This window comes from Bos indicus x Bos taurus, chromosome 10 (genome assembly GCF_003369695.1).
Source record: "Bos indicus x Bos taurus breed Angus x Brahman F1 hybrid chromosome 10, Bos_hybrid_MaternalHap_v2.0, whole genome shotgun sequence".
Taxonomy (NCBI): domain Eukaryota; kingdom Metazoa; phylum Chordata; class Mammalia; order Artiodactyla; family Bovidae; genus Bos; species Bos indicus x Bos taurus.
The window spans coordinates 41,995,772-42,022,522 of record NC_040085.1 but is presented as its reverse complement, the minus strand read 5'-3'; the positions used below and the strand labels follow the sequence as shown (position 1 = coordinate 42,022,522).

The following is a 26,751-nucleotide window of genomic DNA, read 5'->3' as shown; positions in this document are numbered from 1 at the left end:
TACCCCTGAGGATTTCCAGCTTATTTAGTGAAGAAAATGTGAATGAAATCAGAGGTAAATAAGCAAGCAAAACCTACCAGGTATTCCATGTTGTTGGCGGGACACTTCACACATCCGTAACTTCCCACTGTATCCAATGAAAAACCATTGGACCACGAACTAGTTGAAATTTTTAACTGTACCTACACCAGAGAACACAGACAATTATATAAGAAATCTAAAACACTGTACTAATTTTATTTGATGGATAGGTGCTAGACCACCTGAAATTTATTTAATAACATGAGACAAAGAAAAGTATTATCAAAGGCATGCTGCAAATGGGTAAGAGAACCACAGGAACTCTAGGAGACAATACAATAAAAGCAGAGCTCTAAAGTTCCCTTTGCATTCACCTCTGTGATGAGTATGATGAATTTAAAGATGTGTACCAATGAGACCTTCTGTTACTTAGGAAGGAATTACAATGTAAAGTGATATTTTCCAGTGTTAGGTTTTTTATACAGAGCTAATGAATTCTTAAACTTTTAGCACACACAGGAAATTTATGCTTTTATTATTCAGCAGACAATGAAAAGTGTTTTGATAAGCAGAATGGAAGACACAATACCTGTCCTCAATAAGTTTCCAACTAAACAGAGACAGGAAATACACACTAATAATTATAATGCAAGACAATGTGATAACAGCCACATAAGAGGGATAAAATCCTATCAAACTGACAGGATAAAAAGCTTACTTATGGCTATGGGAAAAGGTAAAGTTTTACAGAAGAGATCTAATTCTGCTCCTGTATTAACCTCCATCTACCCAGCAGATGATAAAAACCTGAGTACAACCAAAGGTCAGACACATAAACAGGTACAATATCAAGCATTAATCAACACTTTATGAGAGAGGTTCTCAAAGTATGGTCTCAGGCCCTACTCAGACCTACTGAACTGCACTATGGGGGCCTGGCTCAGCAGTCTGTTTTCAAAGCCCTCTAGGTGACTCTGTTACACACTGAGATTGAGACTGAGAAGCACTGCTCTAACAGAACATGCATGGGATATCTAGCTCTGCTTTAGATGATCAGAAAATCTTTCACACATGTCAGGCTGGAGCAGCATGTCAAAGCATGAACAGCGATAATGAGAAAACAAGAAGCAGGCAGGGAAAGCATAGGGCAAAAGACATTCTAAGCAGGTGCAGCTACACAAAAGCAATATCACGATGTGAGTTTGCACAGGAAAGAAGCAACCAGAGCAAAAAGGATCAGATCAGGCCTTAGGCTTTGTTTTTCTCTTGAAGGCCCGCCTTAATCCTTCATACATATGAGGCTCAGTTAAAATAAACCAAATTCAACTGCTCTCTCTTTTGAAATGCCATTGCATCACCGGTAACCTACATAAAGTCAAGCTTTCCACTCGACACTATGTCAAGAACAGAAGTAATTCTAGGGGCACTGGAGAAAAAGACACCTCAGCCTTGGGACACTATTGTTGTTAGTTCCTCATACCCCACTTAATCATGTATTCCTTAAAAGTAGTCTTGGATCTAATGCATACCAGTGACACTGAACAATTTGTTTTATTGATAAAAACGTACCTTATTTTTACTAAAAATGTTCTTCTTCTTGAAAGAGAATAAAACAATATCCCTAAAATCAGCTGGATGTTTCACATGCGTATCTTCTGCACGATACTGGAGAACCCGAGAAGTCTTGTTGATTAGCCAGTAGGGACTGAAAATGGAGAGCTCCATCTGGCTGCCAATTCGCTTGACATGTATTGACAGGTCAACTGTCAACGTTTCTTCGGAGTCAGAAGAAAAACACACAAGGAAGAATTCGGGAAGTGTACTGCATATACGGAAATGTCCATTCCAGTTTTTGCCCTGATATTTCACCAGAACTAATTCCATTATTTCTCCACTGATTCGCGAATGTAGAACATTGGCTGTACTGCCTTCGGTCAGCTCATGAGTTTCTGCTGTTCCCTAAAAACAAACAAAAACTAAATTTGCTTACCAATTTAAAAAAAATCTCTGAAATAACTTCCCCATCTTATACAAATACTAAATTACCTACCAGATTCACATTAACTGAGAAGTCTTCAAGGTACCATCTTTACATATTATGAATATCCAACAATTACTAAGGACTAAAAAGAAAACACTAATATAGCCAAAGGCAGAAGTTGTCATTCAGCTATCATCGGCCAATGGCTGTTAGTTTTGAGAAAAACTCAGACCCATGTCAAGAATCTAAGGCTGGATTCAAGAACACTGGCTATTTCCATTAAGAGATATGTCCTTACACGAGCCACATAACAGCCTGTGCTTCAGCTTCATCCTTTATTCATATTCTACACTTAATGGTTCTCATTCAAATAAAACAAGGAAAGTGATGTCAAACTATTCTGACAAGCTATCTAAGGTAGAACTACTTTAAAAATGAGTAATGGCAATATAATAAACTAGGCTTCCTTACCAACAGCTTCTCTTGTATAAATATTACTTGAAAATGAAAGTGAAGTAGCTCAGTTGTGTCCAACTCTTTGCAACCCCATGGACTATAGCCTGCCAGGCTCCTCTGCCCGTGGGATTTTTTTTCAGGCAAGAATACTGGAGTGGGTTGCCATTCCCTTCTCCAAGGGATCTTCCTGACCCAGGGATCAAACCTGGGTCTGCTGTGCTGCAGGCAGACTCTTTACTGTCTGAGCAAGAGCTTACTAAATAAATACTACCTAGGTCATCTAATTAATTTTAGTCTCCACAAGTCAAGGGTGGCTTCCTGTCACATAAAGAAAATTAATTTAGGTTCCAAACACTTTTCAGATTTTTGTATTTTGAAATGTTGTGGCATGAACAAATTTAAAAGCATATACTATGGAGAAGGAAATGGCAACCCACTCCAGTATTCTTGCCTGGAGAATCCCATAGACAGAGGAGCCTGGCAGGCTACAGTCCATGGGGTCGCAAGAGTCGGACACGACTTAGTGCACTGTCTCACCCCAGAGATCCTGCCACATATACCACAAAAACCAAACATCCCCCAGTGACCTTGGCCCCACTGTTCCAATCACTCCCAGGTGGGAATTGAGGCACATGTCCACAGAGGTCACAGACAACATGCATACGGTTCTGTTATGTCCCATATATTACCCTTTCATGTCCCAAGGAAGACATTTTCTCTTAGAGATTTTCATTTAGTGTATCTTTAAAAAATCTTGTGTTAAACTTGCCTCCATCTTTTTCTTGGGTGAGGACAACCCAGAAATGGCCCTTTTGTGTCTGTGATGTTGCCATTCACAGCTTTCTTGATAGGCCTATACAATCTTGAGAACAGGGTTGCTGTATGCTGAATGTTAGATGGTAGCTCTTAGCTTTGCCTATCTTAGGTAGTTATGCTGTGCATTTTTTATTGGTGTACCATGTTTGATTTGTCCCTAATACCTTTGAAGTTTTTCTGAGAAATGAATAATGCAACATGAACTTATTAAAATACATTTTAAGCCTTTTAAAAAAATAAAATAAAATAAAAGCATATACTATACTTCATTTCTAGAAAATGTTCCCTAATACTTCTTAGGACAGACAGTAATTATTTTTTGGTTCATCTTGAACCAAATAATCATCACTTTAAAATAAATCTGAACTAAATAATCATCACTTTAAAAAACTTTAAGATTAACTTCATAATAAATTAAGATGAAGTATTTTCTCACTGGTGCTTTCCTGTACTTTAGCTAAGAGAACTGCACTTAGATAATAAAGAGATAAATACAAGTATTAATTTATAGCAGATGCAGCAGAGTTAAGTGGTGAAGAACAAGGAATCACATTGCTTCGGTTCAAATCTCAGTTCTACCATTTATTAGATGCGGGATTCTGAGCCTGGCACTTAACCCCGCTGTGACTCAGTTTCCTTATGTGTAAAATGGGTCAAATAATAGCAACTTCTTTGGTAAGTTATTGTTTGGACTAAATAATGCATGTAAAACACATGAACTAGTGGCTGGCACAAAGTAGATGCCATGCCAATTTTTGCTATTATTATTACTATTAATGCATTACAAGTATGTGATGTAATCACATAAATACATAATCACATAAATCACATAAATACTCAACAAAAATACCATTAAAAAAAGAATTCACTCCATGCAATAATAAAAGTCAAACAAAATGCAAAACAGGGGGCATATATGTATACTTGTGGCTGATGCATGTTGATGTATGGCAGAAACCAATACAATATTGTAAAGCAAACAGAATTTTTAAAAAATGCAAAAGACATACCTCAAGTAAGTATCTTAGAGAATATGGGAGAAAATTTCGCAAGGTGACAGTAGGGTAAAGGTGAATGATGTAAGCGGGATCCCAGTCTTCCCCCTGTGCACTTATATAGCTCAATTCATCAGGCACAGCAACTGTGTTGACTATGAGAGGTAAGAAGTTCATTTCTGTTGATGGACACTGCAGCATGCATCTGACTTCTTTGCTCCGATGAAGCTCTTCCTTCCAGGAAATATAAGTGGTGGATTCTTTGTACTGATTCTCTAAGATACCAGCTGGCTGAATGAACAACTGACATCTAAAGGAAAAAACAGAGAGGGAAAAAATTTTTTATTGAGAACTTAAGAAAAAGAATTCAACTAACTCTTCTTGATGACTCTACAAGACAAATACTCTTATCCCTATTTCTATAGATAAGAAAAACAAAGCTAAGAAAAGTTAAGAAACTTGCCCAAAGTCACACAGCTGACTCATGGAGGCACCTTCTGAGAAAAACTACTCTGTAAAAAATGACAACTAAAAAAAAAGTTAATATCAAATACAAAGACAATCTAATAAGTCTTATAAAATTCTGAAACATCAAATACACAAATGAAAAAGTTTCATTTGGCAAATTCAATAATAATTAAATATATTTCTCCATATGTCTTAAAATTGGATTTTATAGATCTTTAGATAGTAAGAATTATTGTTATTGTAGAATACAGATGTTTTATTTTTTCCCCAGAATATAGTTGCTAATTCACAGAATTAAAAATATACATAATGAATCTTTCATAGTTTAATATATTCAAGGAAGTATCTACCTATATGAATCTAAAGGAACATGGAACTCCTCTTCAGGTCTGGCTATTCCAATGCGCTCCAACAGCTTCACATTCTTAACATATTTATAGATGATGAAAGCAATAGAAAAATGGTTTTTAATCTGTTGGACAAAAAACATACAAGTTGTTTAAAAAGATGTAGACATTCAAAAAGAAAACTGTGAGCCGCACACAATTACATTTAGATCTAAAAAACTGCAAGCCCAAAATTGGAAGATATTTTTATGGTAATTGAAAACTTTTATTTATTTAAGTGCTATATATCTGAAACTTGCTGTTAAATGGAAGCTAAGAATTATTACGATATTCACATGTTCACATATTACATGCTGAATTTTAGTATACATTATAATCTTTCAAATATGTATTAATCTTTGAAGACTTCAGCCATAATATTTTCTTCATTATAACCTTTTCTCAAAGTACTATATGACTAAACACAAAAGGATAGCAAAGGAAAAATGAGGTAAATAAACATGGTATAGTTCTTCCTTAACTTCAATGTAATATGCTGCTGCTGCTAAGTCGCTTCAGTCATGTCTGACTCTGTGCAACCCCATAGATGGCAGCCCACCAGGCTCCCCCATCCCTGGGATTCTCCAGGCAAGAACACTGGAGTGGGTTGTCATTTCCTTCTCCAATGCATGAAAGTGAGAAGTGAAAGTGAAGTCGCTCAGTTGTGTCCGACTTAGCGACCCCATGGACTGCAGCCTACTAGGCTCCTCCATCCATGGGATTTTTCAGGCAAGAGTATTGGAGTGGGGTGCCATTGCCTTCTCCATAATGTAATATAGGTAGGACCTAATAGCAAACTGAGAGACAACAAGGACCAGAACTTGAAATCCTTTCATTTTCACCTAATTTTCTAGGTAAGAAGAAATGTTCTTTTGCTGATCATATGCTGAAATCTGTTATAACACACAGAAAAAGAAAAATTAATAGTCTTAAAAGTGAAAAAAATATTTATACAGGTTAACATGCTAAATTATTTTTTGGGGGGAGATCATTCCAATATTCCTTCACACATACTTGAAAACTGCAATACAAAGAGAACGGGATGTAATCTTATTTGACCACCAGCTATTACTACCATACTCCTCAGTTTTGAATCTTCCAAGGAACAGATAAAACGTTTCATTAATTTCAAACCCAGGAGACAACAATAATCGACTTTAAACTAACAAGAGCATTTTATGAGATATTTAAAATGAAGAATGTTACAAAAGTAAGTTGGACAGGAAACAGCAGCCAATTTAAACTATTATTTATTTCTGAAAATCAGTAATGATCTATAATAAAATGAAGTTTTATTATATTCCCATGGTCAGCCAAGTGGTTTAGTATTTCTTGATATACTAAAAGGAATACAATTCACTTAATGCATTACCTGGAGAGGAGAACGAACAGTAATTACTTTATTCCCTTCAGTTGCGTCAATTTGTACCACGAGTGAGTCAAAATGACTGGTATTAGGATTCCATACATTATACAGCCGCCGTCCAGGTCTGGCAATTGGGACTTTGGTTACTTCTGTATATCCATGAGGTGCTAAGGCAGAGCGTTCCAAATACTAATTTACACAAACTTTTATAAGACAGAATCAACAGCAGCACCTCAAAATAACAACAAGCGTATCCTTCCTCATGACTAGAAATGATGACTACACAAAATTCTTGTCTAAGACACAGGAGCTAACAAAGAAAGGAAACTATTTATTGTTACAACATTTTCTGACCCAAAACGATTTCTCTTGAGGTGGAGGTTTTGTATGTATTAAAACAAACAAGACCCAGTTCGTTCCTTACTTTCCCAACTCTATAAAACAATAAAAATCATCTTGTTTTCTGAAATGGTGATAATTACTGTCAACATTCTGAGACATCTGAATGTAGTTACTTTCACTCCTCAGTGAACTCCCGTCCTTTCTGAAGCATATGGCATACTGCACTATTTAAGCGTATAGAGACAATTTAGCTCTTTAAGGTAATTTTTAAATTAATCAAGTTTAATTTTCTCAAGTTTTGAGAAAGAAAACAAAAGTTTGTCAACTGTTTCAAGCCTTTCGAAATCTGCAGCAAAATATTTTTCCATATTTTACCAAAAATAAGCTGATATCAGTACTTCTAAAGATTCCCTTAAAAATAAAATAATACAGCATACCAAAGGTCAAAGAGAAGAGGGAGCTCTCTTGACGGCTGAGTATAGACAGTTTCCCTTGACGTGAAGGTTCCATAGTGGCGTATTCCAATTCCAGAATCTGACCAGCATCAACATCACACACATCACTTTTCTCAGGGCAGCCCATCACTCTGAGATTATGATTGGGCTGCACCTTAATGGGAACACCTACAGAATTTGTTACTGTAAAAGGAGCCCTGTCTTTTAAAGAGTAGTCAAAAGTAGAAGCAGTGCCCTCTGAAAAACCCTGAAAAGGAACACAACATCACAGTTAAATATTTGCAAACTACAAGTTTTTTTAAAAAATTAAATTATGACTACATGTTTTTTAGAAACTAATGCGGATGACACACAAAAATAACACGCATGTTTCAATTTAAATTCCATTTGACATACTGCAACCAAGAATTAAACATACTTTTGCTAAATTGTTGAAAACATTAAGACAGCTTTTGGATATTGTTATATTCATTGTATCTCCTGAAGAAATATCAATTTCTGTCTGTGGCTCAGGAACTGCAATAAAATCATCTCCTGGCATCAAAGTTTTATCTTGGACTGGATTCTTCTTTACCTATGAGGGTAAATACATAACAAATTTATCAGCCAATGAATAATAAAATTAAAATACTCTTGATAGAGTTAAATTCTTCTAACTTTGTCACTTAATATCAAGGCTCCTCAAAATTCTCAAACATATTCAGTGCTTCACCTTGACTTAGCACAGATCAACATTCTTTCTTTCAGTGTGTAATCCACACGTAGGGAAATGTTTACAACTGCGCCATGGAAGCACTCCAAGGAAGTTATGATAGTTGTCTCCAGTCTATTCTCTACAGAAAGCTATTTACCTAGAGTCATCTGACTAATTGCTCATTTTATGCTACTGAACACTCTAAGAGGACACTGAAATCTAAACTTATCGGCACTGGAAGTAACACCTGGAATTTTTTCTACTTTTTACCAGTAATACCTATAAATAAGTAATACAATAAGCTTCCAATCAATCATCAGACTCCATCATAGCTTTTATTCTAAAGGCATTACAAATATCTTATCAAACTTTGTTAGCCCACCTATACCAAAGAAGGCTAGGTCAGAAATATTATTTCTACTTTACTGAGAGGAAATCGGGGACATAGGTTAAGTGACTGCTCATCTTTAAAATAAGAAATTGCTGAACCAATTTCAATGCCTCACACTTGAGTCAGGCTGCCCCAGAGAGATGTGATGGGATCATTTGTGAAGGGTATAAAAGTATGTTCCTGTTAATCTAGAAAGACGAACTTCAGTATCTAGGACTCTGAAGGGTTTTCAAGAAGTACCATAAAGAGGTAACATAAAGAATTCATGAGCCAGAAGAGCAGTTCTTGAGTCTTTCAGTGTCTTAAAATGATTGAATCCTAAAGAGATTCATTTATGTGGATTATTATCTATCGGTATGTACTCTATGAGAAACTAAAGCTGTTGTTGCTACTCAGTCACTCAGTCATGTCTGACTCTTTGTGACCCCATGGGCTGTAGTACACCAGTCTTCCCTGCCCTTCACTATCTCCTGGAGTTTGCTCACACTCATGTCAATTGATTCTAAAAAAACTAAAAGCTGAGAAATTTTTAAATATTCATTTAAAACTAACAATTACATGTTAATAATATTTTAATGAAAAATAACTGTTAAAAATACATAGTGAGAAGGGCATTTACAAATCTCTTTAGTGCAAACCTTAGGAGAAGACAGGTGGATAGTCAAAATGGATAATCAACAAGGACCTACTGTACCTACCACATGGAACTGTACTCAATGTTATGTGGCAGCTTGGATGGGAGGGGAGTTTGAGGGAGAATGAATACATGCATGCGTATGGCTGAGTCCCTTTGCTATTCACCTGAAATTATCACAACATTGTTAATTGGCTATACCCCAATACAAAATAAAAAGTTAAAAAAAAATAGAAGACAGGTGGTCTCTCATTTCTAATTCTGTATACAATCTGTTGCAAAATTACATGTTCTTTGGGAAATTCCACTGTTTGCTTATGAGAGAATGAGAATGAAAATGATATACAATGACTGGATGTTATTATGAAAAGAATTTTGATCCCAGTATCCTCTAAAAGGGTCTCAAGGATCCTGGACTACATCTTAAGAATCTCTGAACCTTTTAAAAGAATATATATAAATTAATGTGCACAATGATATTTTATGATTTCCTTACAGCAAGGCTTAAATTCCACGGTCTTTTCTCCTCCACTCTCTCAATCAGTGGCTCCCAAACAGCATGGGTCTCGTTGTAATAATGAACCTGGAAAGGCACAGAATTATAATGAGAATCTTTAAACTTTAACTACATATTTCCATAACCAGTATAAAAATACTAAGTAATGTAATATGTCAATAACCATTTTAAAAACATACCTAAAGACACAAAGAATATACATAAAAAAGGGTGCACTTTATTCTACTCTCTTGGCTTCACAAATTATTTAGCAAAAGAACCCTTTAAAAATGATGGCCAAATAAACAGTATTATATATCAACAAATTAAATATTAGACTGTATTATCTATTCATATGTATACTTGCTATGATCATGCACACACAAAAAGCTCTCTTCTTAATTCATCAGTTGTACTTTTAAGAAGTTGCCTCTGCAGGAAGGTAATAATTAATGTGGTCATACCTCTAATGTCATGTCAGCAGAAGCAGCCATTAGGGAAGTCCAATTTTTAATATTTCCTGAAAACTTAGACTCTGCCAATAATAAAGGTACAGTTCGATGCCCAAGGCCACATTCTAAGGTAACTTGAACTGACTCGACAACAACAGCACAATTTTCCTCTATCGACTGATTTTCAACATCTCTGAAACTTTCTGTTAATTCTGTGCCCATGTCAACACCAAGAAACCAAGAGTTGCAATCACTAATAGATTTGATGCCCCAGAGATTTTCCATTTCCTTAGATGTATCTTTGGATTCATCTTCTTTTGTCTTTGGGGACATAGCAGCCATTATTGTCATCACGGTATTAAGAATTATGGGTGAAATCTTTAAAAAAAAAAAAAGCAGAAAAAAATTCAGAGTAAATTCTTTCCCAGATGAGAAGAATGAATACATTAAAAAAAAAAAAAAATTTAAGTAACTAATTAAAATTTGAATATATCAACTGTATAACTAAGGAATACAAAAGAGAGCACACACAAAATCACACGTCCAGTTAACTGACCTCAAACCAGTGATTTCTGCTCAACTTGTTCTAGAATTAAGTAACTAACATGCATGTCAACTGTCAAAACCTAAAGTTAAATCAATTAATTCAGAGGCAAATAGTATTATGTGAAGAGAAAAATGCAGAAGGGTAACTGAATTTTTCAACCAGCTGCATTAACTAAACCAACTGCGTGATCCTCACCAAGATATACACACATGGTTTTCACTGGTCTCACTGAAACAGGAAACCTGAGACTCACCATGGAACCCCTTTCACAAGAAGACATGAAGAGTCCACCTCCTACCATCTTTGGACAGTTTCTTTGCTCACCTCTTCATTCGAATCACTGTGCCTTAGTTCTTACGTCTTCCATGATGATGTCTTCCATGCCTGGTGAACACCATCTCAGCCCACCCTCCACATGATTTTTCTAAAACCCAAATCTGAACATGTCATTCCTATGCTTAATAAAATCTTCAACAACTCCCCCTCGCTTTCAGGATAAGATTAGATCTCTCTTTAAGGACACAAACCTCTTTGTGACCTGACACCTCATCAATTAGTTACCCATGACTTTCCAAAGTTTGAGCAATAAGTTAAGTAGATCGATTTCAATGTTCACTTCTTACAATCCTTACTTATTTAATATGCTAAAGAAATATGATTACATCACCAAAAGAAGGATTCAGTATGTAGTGCTTCCCAAACTTATCTGTCAACCAAATCCTTTTTTGCCTTGCCTTGTTAATGTAACCTATAACTAGTCCTCTTAGTCCCAACTCCACTACACCATTCTCCCCAGACATATGGGATCACCCCTTCAAGACCTTAAAGGATTTTTCAAACCTGGACCTATATACATATATATATATATAAGTAAAGTGATATACATGGAAAAACAGTCCCTCAGCATCTTAACCCAGTGTCTCAGACAAAGTGCATACAAATTCAAGTTTTCTCCCCATTTAGTAGTGTAGTCTCAACAAAGTACCACCCAAGACCAACTACACTGAGAGAAAACTGAATTGTTATTTACATGGTAATTCAAATGACATTATTTTGAACCTTGGTTTATTCACTATTCACTATTTACCTAAATAATAAAGCTACTATCAGAATTGCTATTAACCACCTCAATTTTGTGTCCCTTGAACAGAGAGAGAAACAGATTTTATAAAGTATTCTGTACTTTTCATTTGTAATTGACCAAGAGGTCATACTTAGAGAATGTGAAAGGCATTGGAGAACAGATTGCTTTTTCAATACTTCAAAGGTAAGAGATAAAAAAATTCTAATACTTTATTTCTAGCATACATGTCATTAAAATATTTTATAAGACATATAAAACATTTAATTACATAAATATTAAATTCAACCAAATAGCACCCCAAATAAAAGCCTAAAAATAACACTGTAAATAAAATAACAGCAACTTCATTTTTCCATCCTTTCCTTCTCTTTCCCCTTCATCTCTGTTCTTCCCACCTAAACCCAATCTCCAACACACAAGCAAATATACTAGATAAAAATTATCCTGACCATCTGTATACATTTAAAAGTATAGCTCACCCTGAACAACATGAATCTGAACCATGAGGGTCCACTTAAATATGCCAATTTTCAATAGCAAATACTATGGACTACACTATTTGCATCTACAGATTTAGAACCTCAGACATGGAAAATCTGAGGAACTGCATGTACCGAGGCCTGACTATAAAGTTCAGTTCAGTTCAGTCGCTCAGTCATATCTGACTGTTTGCGATCCCGTGGACCGCAGCACGCCAGGCCTCACTGTCCATCACCAGCTCTGGGAGTTTACTCAAATTCATGTCCATCGAGTCAGTGATGCCATCCAACCATCTCATCCTCTGTCGTCCCCTTCTCCTCCCACCTTCAATCTTTCCCAATATCAGGGTCTTTGACTATAAAGTTAAGCACTCCTAATCCCCACATTGCTCAAGGGTCAACTGCAGTCTTTCAAAGAAAACAGAAACAAACATTTGCATTAAAGAAAAACGGATTAGGGGTATTTACTGATTACTAAATATGTGACTAGCATAATGCTCTAAACATGAGACAAATCAAAAGATAAGAAAAAGAAAAATTGATTTTCACCCAAATAATATGATAGGCACTAACCTTAATTATAAATTCTTCAACTTTAATATCTATATTTTCTTTTCCTGATGTCTGTGTATATTTTTTCATAAATAGAGAACAGGGCTGTAAGACCTACAAACAGATAAGTGAAATTTACTTAAGGACATGTCTTACTTAATTTGAGATCTTTAACTATCGCCTATTACTAAAAGGAAAAGCAAATTAAATTATCTGAAAACCTCTCATGAGGGCTCTTCCAAACTATGGCAAGTCTACGATCACAGTAAAGGACTTTCAACAGTTGTGACGAATTCCTTTATGCCAAATTCTTAGGTAGTAATGCACATTTACTAGCAGAAGTCTAAAATATCTTTTAAATGAAACTCATTCAGTTGTGTCTAACTCTCTGCAACCCCATGGACTGTAGCCACCAGGCTCCTCTGTCTATGGCATTCTCCAGGCTAGAATACTGGAGTGGACAGCTGTTCCCTTCTCCAGGGGATCTTCCCAACCCAGGAATCGAACCCAGATGTCCTGCATTGCAGGCAGATTCTTTACCGTATGAGCCACCGGGGAAGCCCAAAATATCTTTTAAATGATGTCCTGTGTAAAATATACTTTAAAGATATTTATAAAAATGAGCTAAGCAAGGTCTTACATTTGCAAAGAGGTAAATGAAAAAGGTATTTCATTATAATTTTTATGATCACAAAATTACTAGAAATTGTTATTCTAAATAAATAGTTCTGTTAACATTTTTATTAAAAAAAGACTATTTGGTAAGGTAGGTAAATGAACAGTTTCCCAATGATTAACAACAGGTCAGTCTTGAATTTCCTGTAAGTCCTTATTAGAACAGATTGCAAATCTTCAAATTCAATGATTTATTAAAACTATGAGGCCTATATTGTTAAATATCATTAAAGAAACAAATAAAATGCATCTGAACTGAATGAGGGAATTAATACTAAACAGCTTTCATTTTTAAAAAATTAGGATGAGCTTTAAATAGAAATGATTAATATAAACTTTCTGTGACATGTCAAGACGATCCCACTTAAGAATGTTTCATGATAACGTACAGATTAAGCTCAGCACTGTATTTCTTTACACAAGTCACTTTATCCATCCATTTTTTTGTAAACTTAAAATAACACTGCAAATAAGTCACATTATATAATGATGCTCTTTAACATAAAATAATCAATTTAATATTAAAAACCAAATGGTGTGATAGTTAATTCATTTAACCAAAATCACATTTTTTGACAGTAATGTGAAAGCACCATTGAAGTTAATTTGTAATAAAGAAAAACAATCTCTTTTGGGCATGTGACTCCACTGAATGTTTGGTTCATTCATCCACTCAGTCATTCATTGGATATATAGTGGTGAAAAAAAGCAACAGTTGAAACGGAATATTGATTTGTATGTACTAAAATTCAAATACTGTTCAGCAAAAGATGGTATAATGAAAATAAGTCTGGAAATAGTCTATAGTTCTGTCACTACAAACATGGGTAAATCATTTAACATCTTTGGAATTCAACATCTTTATCTGTATCATCTCAAGCTGGAGTAAATATAGAGCCCTCATATTTTAGGATTCTATGAATCAACCATTTCTGCCATCCTTCAATTCAAGCTTAGGATATAAAGTCATTCTTACTGTGGTAATATTTTTTCCTCTCTTTTCTCTGAGAAAAGGGCAAGCAAGCACTTTAAGATCTCCCAGAGAAGCTGTCATTATCTGTTCAAGTTTGGATGTTGATAGAAAGAAGTCACACTGGAATGAAGCTGTTAGAGCAGGAGCATCAGCCTTTGTCAGGTTGGCAACAAAAACCACTTCTGGATCCGTGATCTTGGCATTTAAAATCATATTTGGTCTTAGAGAGTCATCTGAAGAAACATAAATGGGAACCATAAAAGTTCTAGTAAAGTAAATCTTGTCACTTGTGTATATGTTATCTGTAAGTTTCTACACTGCTTCTAATATCCTGCTGTTAGGGATATGGTGAAAGTAACAATATAAATAACTGATTGGTTAGGACTAACCATAAATAATTATTAACTAATGCTGATTATGTGGGATAATGCAATCTTGATCCCTGTTTTAAGACTTTGACCTAACAGAAATAGTCTTGAAGTTCTTTTTGTCAGAATTAATGCATATATGCAATGCATGTATATACATCGGAGTGTGTACTATGTATGCTGCAAGAGCAGGGAAGGGAAAACAGGTGAGGGGAACATCAGGAAGAAGACAAGAGACCTGCTAAAAGCACACAGACCACTTTACTTGTTTACTTTGATTTTACCCTAACGTATATAGTCAGTGTCATACAATCTATAGTATAAATGCATTACATGTATATATGAATACAGAGATATCATATGCCTACTGTTTAAGAAAGGTAAATGGAAAAATAAAATTCTGACCTTGCCAGTGAACAGCAGTTTTCCAATACTGCTCAATTGCACATTAGAGAGAAATATGCATGAGCTTAGACAATTACAATTTAACAGAGAAAAGAAATGTTAATGGCAGAGCTGGAACCAGAGCACAGGCTTCTTGGCCCCTGATCCAATACACATTTCTATTCCTGTTGTTTAGTCGCTAAGTTGTGTTTGACTCTCTTTGACAGAGTAGCCCACCAGGCTTCTCTGTCCATACAATTTCCCAGGCAAAATACTGGAGTGGGTTACCATTTCCTTCTCTAGGGGTCTACCTCTCTCTCAAAAATTGACACTTACTAAGGTTTTTCTTCTGAATATATTTAAATTTGAAAGAGTAATTTTACATTCTTAAATGCTCCATTTCTCTTTTTTCCTGTTTGCAATTCTGGTATAATATAAGACAAGTTATCATCTGTGACAAATAAATTCTGCTAACCTTTCTCCATCTTGATTTTTGCTAAGGCAGTTTGTTTCAGTGGAATCTGTGATTCTTTAGTCATATTTTCTGGACTCTGAGGTACAGCCTTGATAAAGAAATCGGCCACAGTCATCAGAAATTCCACACTGGCACATACATACAGCTTGTCAAGAACAGCATCAATATGACTTTCATTTTTGCCTTGTTGGTAACTTATGTCAATCATAGAACTGTTGTTCTCTTGACCATTCTTCTTATCAATCATTCTGAAAAAAATTTATGTACATTCAATATTTTATTCCTGCTAAAACACTTAAAAAGATGAAAAATTTTCTAAGTGTCTTGTAATAGCTTTTCTTTCACCTTTCAGTTTCCAACCTGTATAGAAAACAGATCAGTGTTAACTGCAATCTAATTAGCTAATCAGCAACCAAGACAGGGTCTCCTAACCTCCACAGCCAAGGTTCATGGTAATAAGTAATCATAAGAGCATTTTATAATTATAACGCAATACTAGAAAAACAAATCAATGACCACTGAAAGGAAGTTTGGCAAAACACATTATTGTAGCCCCACAAAATTTAAAAGACAACCTCTTTATTTTATAAAATAAAACCTTCTTGAAGGAATTTATCTCCAAAGATCATTCGATACAACTGACTCCCAAGTTAGTCCATGTAATTCAAATCTGGCAGTGTTCATCAAGGGTCTGCAATGACAGTTTCCACACAGCCTCAAGCATGCTGCAAAAAGCAGGCTATGAAACAGAAGCATGGTCTTTATCACCCTCGCCTAGACTGCTAGGCTAGGCACCCTTGCCAAGACACAAAGTTTGCAAACTAGAAAAGCTGAATGCATGAAAGCACTCTTCCCTCATTTATTCATCTCTTAGAAAGACAAAGGGCTCAAGCAGCAGAACAGTTTTTCTCCAAAAATAATCAAGAACAAAAATATTATGTATCTCATTATTTGTGAAAGGAATAAAAATATTATTAGGCCACTAAAGTTGCGTGTCTCTCACTTTCCAATAGGGTGATATGAATTACTCTTTCAAAAATGAGTTGATAAATGTGAAAATTAGGGATTCCATTTCTGCTAAAACTTTTTTTAATCCTGTAGAGTCTTTTCTTTAAATTTAAGTATAGTTGATCTACTAAAACTTTTAAAGAAATTTTACAGAACTGTTTTAAAATATATATACAAAATAAATAAGACAAAGATCCATAAATTGAAGGCTTTTTTGAAAAAAGATTCTGCCTACTGAAAACAATTTACAAAAATGTACCACTAATGAACCACACACATGAATTTCACTATTAAAATTCTTACATTTTCTTAGTTCCCACTTTTAAGACAATATTATTAAACTTCCCTTTAATTCAAACATAAAAGCAACTGAACCTGAAATTAGCACTATTTCTTGAAGCACTTCAAACTGAAATATGACCAAAGACCTACATTGATAATTCCAAGGAACAGAATCCCAAAAATGATAATCAAAAGATCCCTTCTGACAATCTGAAGCCAAGCAATCAATGCCTGGTAACAATGCCAAGCGCATCAACCTTTTATATGTGCAGCAAATTGAGAAATGACAAACCTTGATGTTGCTCTCTCAATTCCTTCTCTGAGATCATCAAGAGTGCAGGTCTTAAGTTTAATACTGACATTCATTGAGCCATCCTTAAACATCTTCCCTGAAGAGGCCATAAGATGTAGCCTGAGTTCACCGAGCCGGAAACTATCATTATGAAATGCAAGTTTGGATTCCTGGGGTACATTTTTCAAGCAAAAGAATCAATTATCTTCAGGTGTATGTAATTAGTTTTAAACATATTTCTTAACTCAGAGATTAAAAGCAAATTTTTAAAGTATGGGTATTAAAACTGGAACAAAGAAAAATATGCATGTTTGTGACTGTATATGCACATGCAAATACATACCTAAGTGTGTGTGCTCATATTCAACAAGGGTTAATACATAAAATTTTCTGATTTACAGTTCAATGCAAAAAGAAAATCGGGAAACTGTCAATCAATCACTCTAACTTATAAATATTTAATGGGCTCTTCTGTAAATCACTCTGTGATAGGAACTAAAGGCTTTATGAGAAAGGATAAAGCATGGTACACGATCTTAGTAAGCTTATACTCTAATTGAAAAAAATAAAATGGAAATTTATTACAAAGAACATCACAAGGAGATGCTATAATTTGTAAATAAATAAAAAATGATACATTGTCACTTATCTACTCATACTTACATCTTCCTATATTCCACAAAGAATATTAAGAGATTAGGTAAAGAATAAAAACAGCAAAAGCTCATAGGGTCAAAGAGATAATTGTGGGCTGGGAAAAATTCATGAAGAATGTGAGAACTAACTGAACTTCAGAGAGTGATTGGAATCAAGCTAAGAGGGGTAGAAGGCATTCCAGATGGAGAAAGAACATGAGCAAACAATTCAAGATGCTCTGGGGGCACAAGGTACAGGCTGGCATCTTAGGCTTGAATATTTCAATAAAAGAAAAGTAGGGAAAAGAGTCTAGAAAGAAATGTGGAGGCCTAACTGTGGTCTCAAACCCTCAAGATTTAAACTTTAAGGAAAAACGACCTCAATATGTATTCCACACCATAACACATAGCTCAAATTTCTATAGGTATGATGAGACACTGAAAGAACAAAACCTAACCAACCAAGCAAAAAAATAAATAAATAAATAAACCACAGAGAGAGAAAATCTTTGGGGAAGTAGGATTTTTAGTTTAGCCGTAATTGCTCACTACAGACCAGTGAGTGTATTGATATAAAGGTGCTGCTGATGGGCAATTCTTGGCACCGTGGTTCTTACTCAAAAGAGTACAATGCATGTAAATGGGTCAGAACGAAATTATTATTGGAAACTTGCAATGTCTTTAATTTACAAAAATACAGATAATTCACAAACTTGTGATTTGTAACTTTTAATAGAAATAACCAATGACACATCTACTAATCACAATATAATAGGGTTTCTGGTATGGTTACTGATGTAGACGATTTGGAGGCACTGAGTACATCAATGCTATATATTGTCACCCTGCTTATTTATACGCAGAGTATACCATGGGAAACGCTGGCCTGGAGGAAGCACAAGCTGGAATCAAGATTGCCCGGAGAAATATCAATAACCTCAGATATGCAGAAGACACCACCCTTATGGCAGAAAGTGAAGAACTAAAGAGCCTCTTGATGAAAGTGAAAGAGGAGAGTGGAAAAGTTGGCTTAAAGCTCAACATTCAGAAAGCAAAGATCATGGCATCTGGTCCCATCATTTCATGGCAAACAATGGGGAAACAGTGGAAACAGTGGCTGGATTTATTTTGGGGGGCTCCAAAATCACTGCAGATGGTGATCGCAGCCATGAAATTAAAAGACGCTTACTCCTTGGAAGGAAAGTTATGACCAACCTAGACAGCATGTTAAAAAGCAGAGACATTACTTTGTCAACAAAGGTCTGTCTAGTCAAGGCAATGGTTTTTCCAGTGATCATGTATGGATGTGAGAGTTGGACTATAAAGAAAGCTACGTGCAGAATTGATGCTTTTGAACTGTGGTGTTGGAGAAGACTCTTGAGAGTCCCTTGGGCTGCAAGAAGATCCAACCAGTCCATTCTAAAGGAAATCAGTCCTGGGTGTTCATTGGAAGGACTGATGTTGAAGCTGAAACCAATTCTTTTGGCCACCTAATGTGAAGAGATGACTCATTTGAAAAGACCCTGATGCTGGGAAAGATTGAGGGCAGGAGGAGAAGGGGACGACAGAGGATGAGATGGTTGGATGGCATCACCAACTCGATGGAGATGGGTTTGGGTGGACTCCGGGAGTTGGTGATGGACAGGGAGGCCTGGCGTGTTGCGGTTCATGGGGTCGCAAAGAGTCGGACAGGACTGAGTGACTGAACTGAACTGAACTGAATGTTCTTTTTTAATAAGTTAAAATTCACATAATGTAACACTGACTGTTTTCTAAGTAAAATGGGAATCTTAAAGTTTAAAAATAAAATAAAATTTAAAAATAAAAAAAATAAAATGGGAATTTGTAAATGGCTACATGACATTGAGGAACCTGAACTTGTGCCAATGTGTAAGTTGAATGACAACAAACAAGGAAGCCACTGCAGTACTGTGTGAGCTAAGAAGCCTCAAATGATGCAGCAGTGAGAACTTCCAGGAAAGAACAGAAATTCACTGAAACTGACAGTACTTGGTGTCCAAATGAATAAAGAATGTCAACAAAGAAGGAAGTAAAAGAAAACAACAGGATTGTAAGGCTGGGCAGCCAGTAGAATAATAGTACCTTAATCGAAATGAAGAATATATTTAACTGTTCATTTTGCATTACATCATTTTCTGACCTTTTATTAACATTAACGTTAAACATTAGAAATTAAGGCTGTCACCTCATACCAGTCAGAATGGCCATCATTAAAATGTCTACAAATAACAAACTGCTGGAGAGGGTACGGAGAAAAGGAAACCCTTCTGCACTGTTTGTGGGAATATAAACTGGCGCAACCACTACGGAAAATAGTGTGGAAGTTCCTTAGAAATTTAAAAATAGAGTACCACATGATCTAGCAATCACATGCCCATATAGCCAGGCAGAAATACATTTGAAAAGATACAAGCACCCCTATATTCATATAGCACTATTCACAATAGCCAAGATAAGGAAACAACCACTGAATGGATAAAGAAGACATGGTACATAAATACAATGGAATATGATTCAGCCACAAAAAGGATGAAACAATGCCATCTGCAGCAACATGGATGGAACTAGAGGTTATCATACTAAGTGAAGTAAGTCAGAAAGACAAATACCGTATAATATCACTTATATGTGGAATCTTAAAATGTGACACAAATGAACGTATCTACAAAACAAAAACAGACTCACAGACATAGAAAGCAGACTTGTAGCTGCCAAAGATGGGGAGTATGGGAGGAGTAGATGCAAACTGTTATACATAGGATGGATAAACAACAAGGTCCTACTGTCTATCACAGGGAACCATATTCAATATCTTATAATACACCATAAAGGAAAAGAATGTAAAAAATGAATATATATATATGTATATGTATAACTGAATCACTATGCTATATAGCAGAAATGAATACAACACGGTAAAGGACATGGAACAACAGACTGGTTCCAAATAGGAAAAGGAGTACATCAAGGCTGTATATTATCACCCTGCTTATTTAACTTATATGCAGAGTACATCATGAGAAATGCTGGACTGGAAGAAGCACAAGCTGGAATCAAGATTGCCGGGAGAAATATCAATCACCTCAGATATGCAGATGACACCACCCTTATGGCAGAAAGTGAAGGGGAACTAAAGAGCCTCTTGATGAACGTGAAAGTGGAGAGTGAAAAAGTTGGCTTAAAGCTCAACATTCAGAAAACAAAGATCATGGCATCCAGTCCCATCACTTCATGGGAAATAGATGGGGAAACAGTGGAAACAGTGTCAGACTTTATTTTTTTGGGCTCCAAAATCACTGCAGATGGTGACTGCAGCCATGAAATTAAAAGACACTTACTCCTTGGAAGGAAAGTTATGTCCAACCTAGATAGCATATTGAAAAGCAGAGACATTACTTTGCCAACAAAGGTCCGTCTAGTCAAGGCTATGGTTTTTCCTGTGGTCATGTATAGATGTGAGAGTTGGACTGTGAAGAAGGCTGAATGCCGAAGAATTGATGCTTTTGAACTGTGGTGTTGGAAAAGACTCTTGAGAGTCCCTTGGACTGCAAGGAGATCCAACCAGTCCATTCTGAAGGAGATCAGCCCTGGGATTTCTTTGGAGGGAATGGTCCTGAAGCTGAAACTCCAGTACTTTGGCCACCTCATGAGAAGAGTTGACTCATTGGAAAAGACTCTGATGCTGGGAGGGATTGGGGGCAGGAGGAGAAGGGGACGATAGAGAATGAGATGTCTGGATGGCATCACTGACTCGATGGACGTGAGTCTGAGTGAACTCTGGGAGTTGGTGATGGACAGGGAGGCCTGGCGTGCTGCGATTCATGGGGTCGCAAAGAATCGGACACGACTCAGCGACTGAACTGAACTGAACTGAATTGCACAAATGACAGATACTTGGCTCAAGGTCCAACGGTAATAATATATGAATACTGTATAACTCTTATAATATGAAACATAACAAAACATATACATGGACATAAACAATAGATATAATACTTACAATAAGTGCTTATTATGGGTATTATTATATTATATGCATGAGTATTATGATGATACTAATCAACTGATATAATAAAAAACATTTATTAGAAGACACTATATAAAAAAGCTTCCTAAAAAAAATCAATGACATAGTATGTGGTTCAAATCATAATGACACTAGACCTTGGTTCCTCAATTCACTCATCAGTATCCTTAACATATCATCTAATAAATAAAAAGTTTATTCAAGGAAAACATAATGCTTATATATCATAGATAATCATAAATTTTAAAATAACCCTCTAAGGTTCCAAAGCCACTAAATTATTTTCCTTAAATAGTTAAATATGCATGTATATATAGCTATGTAGTAAAACTGTACATATAGCTAATTATCCACATATAAAATATTTCTCCTAGAGCTAGGTCTAAATATTTTAGCACTGATATTACTTGGAAAAAAGTAAAAAGTTTTCCTAAGCCTAGAAAGATTAAAAACACTAACAAAGTGCAAACAGAGAGCAAGACCAATGCATACTCTGTAGGCCAAATAGAATTTAACAGAGATCAACCTTAAGAAGAAGAATCACATCAAAAAAATGACAATATTCTAAAATTGAATATCAAGAGCTAAGGACTTTCTCCTAGATATAGACATTAACTACATACCTGGCTGGTATCATTGTTATACAGTACAATAGAAAGAGATTCAAAGTGAAAGTCAAACTGGAGAGTGACACTCTGGTCCAAAGCAAGCTTGGGGTCTGTCACATCTTCTTGTTCTAATGGTTCAAACATAAATATGAAAATTAGTAAGCTTTTAAGTATGTATATGACTTTATACATATTTTGTATACATAAAGCTAGGATAATAATGCATGATTCTAAATTTATATGATACTTTCAAGAATTATTTAAATCATGATGAAACAATGAACAAAAATAGCAATATATTCCATAAATATTTAGTACTGGGCAAAATGTACACAGACTATCTATATTAAAAATAAAAAGACGGCCTGGCAAAGACTATTAAGACAACTTTTTTTAAAAAGCCCTACAAACGCAAGTCTACTTAATTGTAGTTTATAATTATTAAAGCATTTCACTTAACTGGTTACAGGCTATTCTCAAGAGATTATGAAATTGGAGGCAGAGAAAAGTAAAATACTTTGTCCAAGAGCAGACAGCTAGTCAGTAAAAGATCCTCTGCTAGTGTAGTTCATGTCTCACTATCTTTAATTACCTATGACATCCAATCCATTACCTTTGATAGATAAAAGCAGAGTTACCTTTGATAACTTAAAAGCAGAGTTGAAGAGACCTCAAATATAATGTGGCACAGGGAGTCTCTGGAATTCTGAGGTGAAAGAGACTTCAAGAAGTAATGCAGTCTTATCCCTCATCTTTAGACAGAAACGTTTTAGACAAAGAATACATAATGCTTTCAATCCTGCTTACAAAGTGATTCTGCAGTCTCTTTTGGAGATGGATTCTATTATTTTGGTCATTTATAGGAAAGTCTATTCTTACATGTTACTGCAAGAGCAAGCACAGCATAGCTTTAACTACATTAAGGCTTCTCCAAGTTGGAAAACGCCAGGCTTTTTCCCTTTACCTTTCCCGAAAATAAGCTACATTCCCACGTAGTTTTTCCATCAGAACTTGTTTTGTTTTCCCAAGTGCCACATTAACTATACAGCTTGAACCAGGGACACAGACTGACCACAGGTGAATATAGTGAGATTGTTAACCACATAAAGCTTGCCTGCTGCAGTTTATTCGTCCATACAGTACACTGTTCCTGTCTGACTACAGCAACAGCCTACGTATCTATCACTTGTCCGCACGGCAGCATGAACTCAGCCTGGGGAGAGATGCAGGGAGGCCTCACTAAATTCATATAGTGCTCATAACTATCCTCAACCAAAAACCTTATTTTGCTCACTGCTCCAGGCATTTGTTTTATGACTTCAAAACACACCAGACCTAACTATAGGAGAAGCACTGCTGGCTTAGTATAGTTACTGGCAGCTTAACTGACTGCTGCCATAACTAACAGTCAATGACTTAAACGTGAAAAAAGCACAACAGTCTGGGGTCATTTATTAAATGGACAAGGAACACTCCATCTCACTTTAGCCATGAAAATACTAACTTATTCACAGTCTAAAACAAAACATGATATTCACATAACAATTTTAAATGATGAAAAACAGTGAAATTATAAAACTATTCTATATACTTGGCCAAGAAAGCAGAAAGGAACCTTGTATGTTAGAAAGATTGTCTTTTAAAAATAGCTGAATTTAAAAGGTTCAGTGCCTTTGAAAGATAACAATTTTAATAATCTGGAAAATTCCCTTCTGTATCTGACTGTATCACTCCCCAGTGAAGACAGAGAAGCAAAGCTGTTACTGAACCAGAATACCTTCCTATTTCATGGACCAGTCATCTGAGTATGACACCAGTTCCTTTTCTCTCTTAATTATTTTGGGCTTTTACTATGCTGCATCCCTACTTTGCTTTTTCTCTCAAAGTATACTACTTCAGTTCATTGCAGTCACTCAGTTGTGTCCTACTCTTTGTGACCCGATGAACCGCAGCACACCAGGCCTCCCTGTCCATCACCAACTCCCAGAGTCCACCCAAACCCATCTCCATCGAGTCCATGATGCCATCCAACTATCTCATCCTCTGTCGTGCCCTGCCCTCAATCTTTCCCAGCACGGCCAAAGTACTGGAGTTTCCGCTTCAACATCAGTCCTTCCAATGAACACCCAGGACTGATTTCCTTTAGGATGGACTGGTTGGATCTCCTTGCAGTCCAAGGGACTTTCAAGTGTCTTCTCCAACACCACGGTTCAAAAGCATCAATTCTTCTGCACTCAGCTTTCTTTATAGCCCAACTCTCACATCCATACATGATCACTGGAAAAACTATAGCCTTGACTAGACGGACAATATCTTTGTTGACAAAGTAATGTCTCTGCTTTTTAACATGCTATCTAGGTTGGTCATAATTTTCCTTTCAAGGAGTAAGCGTTTTTTAATTTCCTGGCTGCAATCACCATCTGCAGTGATTCTGGAGCCCAAAAAATTAAAGTCAGCCACTGTTTCCCCATCTATTTGCCATGAAGTGATGGGACCGGATGCCATGATCTTCGTTTTCTGAATGTTGAGCTTTAAGCCAACTTTTCCACTCTCCTCTTTCACTTTCATCAAGAGGCTCTTTAGTTCTTCACTTTCTGCCCTAAGGGTGGTGTCATCTGCATATCTGAGGTTATTGATATTTCTCCCAGCAATCTTGATTCCAGCCTGTGCTTCTTCCAGCGCAGCATTTCTCATGATGTACTCTGCATATAAGTTAAATAAGCAGGGTGACAATATACAGCCTTGACGTACTCCTTTTCCTACTTGGAACCAGTCTGTTGTTCCATGTCCAGTTCTAACTGTTGTTTCCTGACCTGCATACAGGTTTCTCAAGAGGCAGGTCAGGTGGTCTGGTATTTCCATCTCTTTCAGAATTTTCCACAGTTTATCGTGATCCACACAGTCAAAGGCTTTGGCATAGTCAATAAAGCAGAAATAGATGTTTTTCTGGAACTCTCTTGCTTTTTCGATGACCCAGTGGATGTTGGCAATTTGATCTCTGGTTCCTCTGCCTTTTCTAAAACCAGCTTGAACATCTGGGAGTTCGTGGTTCACGTATTGCTGAAGACTGGCTTGGAAAATTTTGAGCATTACTTTACTAGCCTGTAAGATGAGTGTAACTGTGTGGTAGTTTGAGCATTCTTTGGCATTGCCATTCTTTGGGACTGGAATGAAAGCTGACCTTTTCCAGTCCTGTGGCCACTACTGAGTTTTCCAAATTTGCTGACATATTGAGTGCAGCACTTTCACAGCATCATTTTTAGGATTTGAAATAGCTCAAATGGAATTCCATTACCTCCACTAGCTTTGTTCGTAATAATACTACCTCAATGCCCCTTGAATTGGGCAAATTCAACTTTCACAAATAAAGGGCAAGCATGCATCATGCAGGCAACAAGAGGTGGGCCCTCCCTTTAGAGCAATGAGCCCAGTTCTTTCCCCTGGGAACTTCAAGGCAGTCTCAGCCCCTTCTGATCTTCCACAGTAAATAATACAGCATTGGATCAGTTCACACCACATTACACTGGACAATTAAAAAACCCACTAAATGTAAATATGACATTAACATCTAATTCTTTTCAACAATCAAAGCAAAAATCTCCATCAATTTATACCTATGAAGTGCTCAGGTCTACTGGAAACGTCTTGTCTGACTCTCACAGCCTCCTGGGTAGACTGTGTAGGGCTTGGCTGTGAAGAAGCTTCTCCAAGATTCTCTAGCAAAATTTTCATTAAAACTGTTAAGTCATCTCTACTGAGAGCAACCTAGAAACCACAATAGGTTACTGTTAATACAAAACAATAAATGATGCAAAATATCTATGTCTTAACTTATGGTCTGTCAAATAAACTGTTCATCTAACTAAAAAAAATAAGCGAGTTGAGACCATAAATAGCAGGATGAAAGTATTTTATCTTGTATAGTATTAGACATTACTCCTGTGTGTAGACAGATTTTTGCCTCCACTCATATCCAAGCCCCTGCTTCCGGTACGCCCCTCCTGCTGCCTTAACTGTTACTGTTACTGTAACTCATTCTGTCTGGACCTGTGTTCCTCTCCCCTCTCCCTAGCTCATCTCCATTCTGCTTCTCTCTCTTCTCATCCAGTACCGGCATCCTCCTCCACATTGTCTGCTCTCCCCCAAACTCAAAATAGGAAGAATGCTGTTCAGTTTCCAGTCTCCATCAAGAAGGAAAAAGATGCGCTCCTGCAATGTAGTCTTATTCTCAGTACATGCGTGTCTGCATATACTTAAATCATTTAACCTATCAAGATGATGCCTCCTAGAACAGTAATAAATCCATCTGCACAGAACTGTTAAAAGCCAAAACACAGGCCAAGATGAGCATCTTGCTAATCTCCAACCTTTATAAAAAGGGGATATGT

At 36.2% G+C, this 26,751-nt stretch overlaps 1 protein-coding gene across 5 annotated transcripts in view; it reads right to left on the bottom strand.

Moving 5' to 3' along the window:
- The window catches only part of VPS13C (vacuolar protein sorting 13 homolog C), a 181,570-nt gene that overhangs the window by 43,123 nt on the left and 111,696 nt on the right, over positions 1-26,751 (bottom strand). For all 5 annotated transcript variants that reach the window (XM_027553850.1, XM_027553846.1, XM_027553847.1 and 2 more), the window contains 15 exons: positions 25,978-26,128; positions 22,379-22,491; positions 17,073-17,242; positions 15,491-15,738; positions 14,267-14,496; positions 12,637-12,729; positions 9,966-10,331; positions 9,502-9,588; positions 7,705-7,860; positions 7,269-7,533; positions 6,496-6,656; positions 5,088-5,209; positions 4,285-4,579; positions 1,591-1,980; positions 78-182 (listed from right to left, as the gene is read on the bottom strand). In XM_027553850.1, coding sequence (XP_027409651.1) covers positions 78-182; positions 1,591-1,980; positions 4,285-4,579; positions 5,088-5,209; positions 6,496-6,656; positions 7,269-7,533; positions 7,705-7,860; positions 9,502-9,588; positions 9,966-10,331; positions 12,637-12,729; positions 14,267-14,496; positions 15,491-15,738; positions 17,073-17,242; positions 22,379-22,491; positions 25,978-26,128 — 2,952 coding nt within the window. The remainder of the gene's footprint in view (positions 1-77; positions 183-1,590; positions 1,981-4,284; positions 4,580-5,087; positions 5,210-6,495; positions 6,657-7,268; positions 7,534-7,704; positions 7,861-9,501; positions 9,589-9,965; positions 10,332-12,636; positions 12,730-14,266; positions 14,497-15,490; positions 15,739-17,072; positions 17,243-22,378; positions 22,492-25,977; positions 26,129-26,751) is intronic.